Raw genomic sequence first — 6,576 nt, forward strand, 5'->3', positions numbered from 1 at the left:
ACAACTGCAGTTGGTCGACTGTGTTTCTGGCTTATGAAACTGGCCCCTGGTGTGTGGTTTACGCAAGCTAAATAGCCATTAAAACGAACTGTGTCATGTAATGCTGTTAAATGCTATTGCAAGTTTGTTTCATAAGGTTAGAACTGTTTTTTTCGTGAGAAGATTTAAATCGTTCTGTAAATTATTTGAGGAAGACTGGGCCTTTAAGTTAGCTTACTTTTGTTTATGTGAATTGGTCTTGTAGGCATTGAGTTTATTTTACTTTTCTATGTCCATAGGTCTTCGTAAAAATTGAGTGAGTTTTACATGTCTCTGTTCGTGGTTGTTGGTAAGAAAGGAGTTTGTTTTGCTTTCCTATGTCCATTTGTCTTGTTAGAATTGAGTTTATTTTATTTTTGCATGTCATATTAGTCTTGGTAAGTTTTGAGTTTGTGTCCAAAAACATGTATGACCATTATGTTGGGTAATTGTACATGGGTTTTGTTTGTTTGTTTAACGCCCAGCCGACCACGAAGGGACATATCAGGGCGGTGCTGCTTTGACATATAACGTGCGCCACACAAAAGACAGAAGTCGCAGCACAGGCTTCATGTCTCACCCAGTCACATTATTCTGACACCGGACCAACCAGTCCTAGCACTAACCCCATAATGCCAGACGCCAGGCGGAGCAGCCACTAGATTGTATGACCCGGCCGGGGTTCGAACCCACGACCTCCCGATCACGGGGCGGACGCCTTACCACTAGGCCAACCGTACCGGTCTTTGTAAATCTGTAATTTTGGGAAATCGTTCGCTGGAAGCACTCGATAATTAATGCAATCTTCCATACACCACTCAAAAACTTTAGAATGAAGAAAAAATAATAACATACAAAAAGTAATATTTCAGTAAAGAAAGAAAAAGTTGAAAGATTGGAAAACATGTTTAAAAAAAAAGGGTTTGCTTGCTTATTCGAACCCGTGACACGACGTAACGAAGTGGCGGTCAGGCGCTATACCGAACTAGCTAACCGGGCCCACAGTAAATCACGGGTAAAAAGAGAAGTTTTGACTTCGAGTGTTATACGTAAGTTAATTCTCGAAAATGGGGATCCGTCTTTGACTCGTCGGTTTCCGAGTAGCTCCATTCATGTTTGTGTGCTGTACGCTATGGCGATCTCTGTTCGAGGTACGTTCGCTTGATAACCGCTTCTATTCTCCCGTTCACTTCGTATCAGTTTGGAAAGCAAATTCAAGTAGCATTATCTTCAAGTGTGACCGACATTATGTTGGCACTCCTGCAAGAAACGCATTGACCAATCGCCGATTGGCGCTGACGTCATTTCACAAAAGGATTTCCCTACCCAGAATTCCAAATGGGTTGGGAGATTTTGAAGATGTCTGTTTGTACGATGACGCCCTACGGTCGGTTTCAGGGCCGGACTACCGGGGGGGTTATGGGGGTTGCGCAACTCCCCCCCCCCCCCTAGCCTAAACATGTACCTCACTTATTAAATTTTTTTTATTATTGTTTATTGTATGCCGTTTCATGCAAGGAGCGACCATTTTCCTATCTCAAAATATGACCTACCCATCAGCTGACCCCCACAAGGGGCTCTGCCAGGGGGAACATCCCCCTGGACCACCACTGGCAACCCACCCCACCCCTCCTCTTCGCCTAGTCCGGCTATAAAGGGAAGCAAGCGGTTAAAAACGGGCGTCGACAGAGACAATGAAGGGGGATACTAACTTGCAAGATCATATGCCTGAGCTTAAAATGAATACGACAATAAGCCTGTAAAAACAAAATGCCGGGAGTAGTAAGAAACTTAAGATGGGATGAAGAAGAGGAACGAAGAGGGAGAGAGGGGGGTTCACAAAAAATGAACCATTCCTTCCATTTCCCCTCTCCGCATCCTACCCCCCCCTCCCGGTCCTCAACCATGCACACGTTGCAGATATACAAAGAACTTCTCACTTTCACACACACGGATATTCTGGAACAATCAAACACATACCAAATAGTATACACAGAGACTCACAAATACAGAAACATTCACAAAGGATAAAAGTAAATCAACAAGTTTAGTTTTTTCCTTGGGGTTTTGGACAGTAAGCAGTCTCTCTGTTACGGATTATCTTGTATATGCACACACAAACAAACAAGCCAACACACAGACACACAAATACATAGTCTTACCATAGCCTCTGTGGCAATGGCTGTGGCGAAGAGCACGGCAAGAAGCATTCTGCAGGCAGACGACTCCATTGTAAAGTTTCTGTTGTCTTTGGGGCGACTTTCGGCAACTGCGCTGAGGATCTGTGAACACGAAGACTTCTCACAGACAGTTTCACTCGAAAAAGCTTACAAACTAAGGTCACTTTTTTCTCAGAGCCAGTAAATATGAAAGTCTCGGGAAAAAATTCAGTGATGACTTCTAGAAATGCAGCAAGTTACTGGTTCTTGGGCAAAAGTTCGTTCCCTTTGTTCTGGAGTTGTGGATTGTGAAATGTCCCGTGTCACTTCTGATCTGTGTCTGTCGGCGACCGATGAACTAAGCTGCACGTGCGCGTCGAAAAAAAGTAGTGATACAAAAGAGAATCTTGTGTCTACCTCACGCTCTCGTTCAATCTCTGCTTCTGCGCTGGCTGGACGTGTGCTGTGAGTGTGAGTCGTGATTGTAAAGGATCGTAGCAGGCGCGCGCCGGTTATTTCATACACTACCCCGCCCCCTTGAAACATCCACCCGGCCTCTGATTGGTGGAGAAATCTTGCACGTCGCAACGGACAAATATTGCCCGTTAATGGTCCCAGAAGTCTTTCGACGTGGGGAGTTTCTCTTGCGATAGGTTACGCTTTTTAGAGCCCATTGTCTGGGGACGGGCCTGTGAATTTTCCACGTTGGCAGACGCCCACGGGGAGAGAGGAGTTATGACGAAGGGCCCGGAGTTAGATGGAGGAAGGTTTTGCAACTTTGTTAACTTATTCATCGGGTTAGCGTGTTCAACTAGCCTTCAGGCTGGTTGCCGCGGCGAAGCCCTGGAGTGAACCCTCGATTTATGCTTTTGTTTGGCAATGTCCTTTGGCAAAAACCTTCCTTTTTCCCTGGGTTGAATAAAAAGAATATGAAAAAACAGCCACATTTGCGATGGGATCTGATTTAACCGCTTAGGTAGGAAAGTGCGATGATTTTCCCTATGCCGCTCCTCCTACTTCTACTTATTTACCATGGATGAGGTTTCCCATGGGAACGACCTGTATGTGGTTAACTATGACTTGTGGACTTGGGCAGAGAAGAAATCTGACGTTACGCGTACTTTGAATATTTCTTTGGGGTATTCTGTGGTATACTAACGTCAAGGCAATCTTCATGGTATTTACCTTCTTTATACGATTACAACATTTACTTATACAATTCAGGACAAATCTGAGTCACAACAAACGTGAGTGTTGCTTAATAACCAGGAGTGTCCGTTTTTGTGCTGAAAATGCCGTTACTTGACAACTCTCAATGGGCTTCAGTGAATGTAAACATGCTGTTCCTTCTGGTCTTCTGAGAGTTGTCATAAACACTGCATGGTTTTCTTGTGTCTGTTGCTTGACCAGAGACCTTCTGTTCTTCGTTATCCCTAAAGGTGTAAGAGAGACGGCGGCTTTCTTTTTCTGGTGTTCTTGTGTGCTTCGTTTGGTTTTGGTCGGTTTGGTCTGGTTTGGTTTAGCCAGTTAATTCAGCTTGCTTTTGTTTTGCTTTCTTTTGCTAATGTTTGTCGCTTGTTTTTCTTTCTAACGTGAGCTCTACATATCAGAACCAACAATATAACAAATGTGTTTAAAACCAGAGAAAAAAACCAAAACGGTTTGAATTGTTATGCCTTTGTTAAACACATTTTTACTAAGAATAACACAGATAACATAAAGCTCTGCTTAATAGAGCCATTTGTCCGTAAACAGGCACTTTAGAACAACATTGTAAGGAAAAAAAATTGCGAAACAGTCTAGACTAGACTTTGTAGCAAATTAGTCTTTGTTTTCAAGTCAGGTCCATGAGTATAATGTGCTCAGAATGGAAATCCGTCCAACTGGGAACACTTTCAAGTTTAAATAATGTATGAAAAACGCAGGAGCACAAGTGCACAAAAAATCAGATGATTTATTCAAAGTCGCTGTCCATGACGGGTGCAATAGCCTAATTTTAATTAAGGACGTCGGTTTTCAAGTTTGAAGGTTCAGGGTTTGAATCCCGTTTGCGCCTGATGTGTAAAGGGTGGACATTTTCCCGATATCCCATGTCAAAATGACGTGCAGACCTGCTAGTGTTTGATCTCACTTGGTGTGTCCATGCAAGCACAAAGTTGACACACATCCAAAACCAAATAGACTGCCAACGTTCCAAAATTCTAAAAATAAATAAAGGGCCCCTCCGTCTGGAACTCCCTGCCGCTTGAGCTTCGCCAGAGCCCCTCTCTTGACGCGCTCAAGAGTAGGTTGAAGACTCAGTTCTTCCCGTAGCTGGCTGCGACTTTCATGTTCGACGTGATGTGTTGTGCCCCAAAAGACATTCTTGTGCTGTGCTCTGTGAGAGGTTTTTTTTGTGTGCTTAATAATATTTTGTTTGGACCTAGCTATTGATGTGTACATTGTTGTTAAACAGTTGTTTGTTGTATGTTTATCAGGGTTTGCTAGTGTGTGATAGGGTTCGTGTCCGTCTGTAGATGTTAGTTTCTTTGTTAGTCCTGTGTTGACAACCCTTCGACAAGCGCTTAGAACTGTACCCACGGAATACGCGCTATATAAGCTTCATTTTGATTGATTGATTGATGTTGTTGGAACGTTTTATTTGAGACAAAACATAACGTTACGTTCACAGATATTTCGACCCAGCAATCTTTTAAGTGCACAGACAAACAAACACTAATTATACAGAAAACGTATCTGACAAAATGTTCCGCTGCTTGCAATGAAGAGTGAATCATTGCCTCGATCGCTTGTGTCTTTCTTACAAGCAGCTGTACAGTTTGTCAGATACGTTTTCTGTATAATTAGTGCTTGTTTGTCTGTGCACTTAAAAGACCACCAGGTCGAAATAACTGTGAACGATTTGTTTTGATTTGTCAATAATTAAACGTTTCAACAACATACCTTTCTTGTTTTTTTATTACCAAGTTGACAAGACCAAAATTACGCACGAAAAAAATCCTGTAATCCATGTCAGAGTTCGTGGGTTAGAAAAAGACGAAAATATCCTGCACCCCCCCCCCCTCTCCCGAAAACGGAGAATGACAGCATGACAGCTTTAATGGCCGAGGGGGGGGGGGGAATCGGCCATATACATAAAATCCCTTTTGTATTAAAAACAAATTAATAATAACATAACTTTTTTTAAACGAGTGCGCCTGGGAGTTGCAATCCACAGACGCAGAAAAAGAAGTAGAAGATATTCTTATAATCATGGTATAGTTTCACCAACCAACATTTTGAACCATCTCGAGATATTTGATACCGATTGATTGCTTGTCATGCAATCAGTGAATAATTCAGTCAAGGATGATAAAGTTTGATATCAGACTTCTCTACGTTTCGACTGTGACTGCTAAGATTTTTAATTGTTTCATTTGTCTCATAATGTTCTGTCTATCATCTATAAAGACCATTGGGTCTATGTTCTTATGAATGCCTTGTTTTGTCAAAACATGAACGTTCCAATAACTAACCTTTCCTATTTTTTTTATTCTGGATTTTAGGGGTTTAGCAGCCTATCTGCCTTTAGATTCATGTGGGCGCGCGGCAAGTCAAGCAACCAAATTAAGTGTGGCGTTGAAGTCTGATATCAAACTTTATCATCCTTGACTCAATAATTCACTGCTTGCACGACAAGCAATCAATCAGTATCACATATCTCAAGATGGTTCTTTAGAATCTAAGATCTGGCTCTATCTCTGCCTCACTCCGTCGGCCTCTGTGTGTCCGGCTAGCTGATATGTCTGTTTGTCAGTCTATCTCTGTCTGTCTACCAGTCTCTATCTGTTTGTCTGTCTCGACATGTCTCTCTCTCTGACTCCACCCACCCGTCCGTCCGTCTGTCTATCTATATGTCGGTCTGTTTGTCTGTCAGTCTATCTATTTGTCTGCCTGTTCCATTGTCAGACTTGTATGACGGGGCCTCGTTCTGTCTTTTTTTTCGTGTCTCTATTTATTTGTTTCTTATTGCCTCGATTTTTCTTTGTGCCCCTTTCCCTTTTAATCACCCACCCTGCCACCCCCCCCCCTCCCCCCGTTTCTCTTCTTCTAACTCTCCAACTTCCTTTCTGAAGTTTTTCCTGTGTCTTTGGTTCACGTTTCTCTGTATTTCTCTCTTCCCCATCTATTTCTTTTCTATTCCTACAACCCTCCCCCCCCCCCCCCCCGTCGCTCTCTCTTTCGATTCTGCTAGAATTTCATTTGCTACTTTGCATTCAGGGCGTCCTACAGGAAATGAATACCACACTGATTTTTGCACGGACCTGGGAGACCTTTCGGTAATAAGACACAACCTGATCAGCTAGAAAACGAGTTCCACCAATATCACTAAAGCAAAGATTTCTTTTTTTCGACAGAC

General features: G+C 42.7%; 1 protein-coding gene across 2 annotated transcripts in view; it reads right to left on the minus strand.

The window, feature by feature from the left end:
- LOC138978548 (small cardioactive peptides-like) overlaps positions 1 to 2,676 on the minus strand; it is a 58,282-nt gene extending 55,606 nt beyond the window's left edge. Inside the window, exon 1 of one of the 2 annotated variants that reach the window (XM_070351295.1) lies at positions 2,181 to 2,676. In XM_070351295.1, coding sequence (XP_070207396.1) covers positions 2,181 to 2,249 — 69 coding nt within the window. In that variant the 5' untranslated portion in view covers positions 2,250 to 2,676. The remainder of the gene's footprint in view (positions 1 to 2,180) is intronic. The other variant, XM_070351296.1, reaches the window with a different exon arrangement.
- Positions 2,677 to 6,576: the final 3,900 nt, after the last annotated feature.

The sequence above is a fragment of the Littorina saxatilis genome, linkage group LG10, assembly GCF_037325665.1.
Source record: "Littorina saxatilis isolate snail1 linkage group LG10, US_GU_Lsax_2.0, whole genome shotgun sequence".
Taxonomy (NCBI): domain Eukaryota; kingdom Metazoa; phylum Mollusca; class Gastropoda; order Littorinimorpha; family Littorinidae; genus Littorina; species Littorina saxatilis.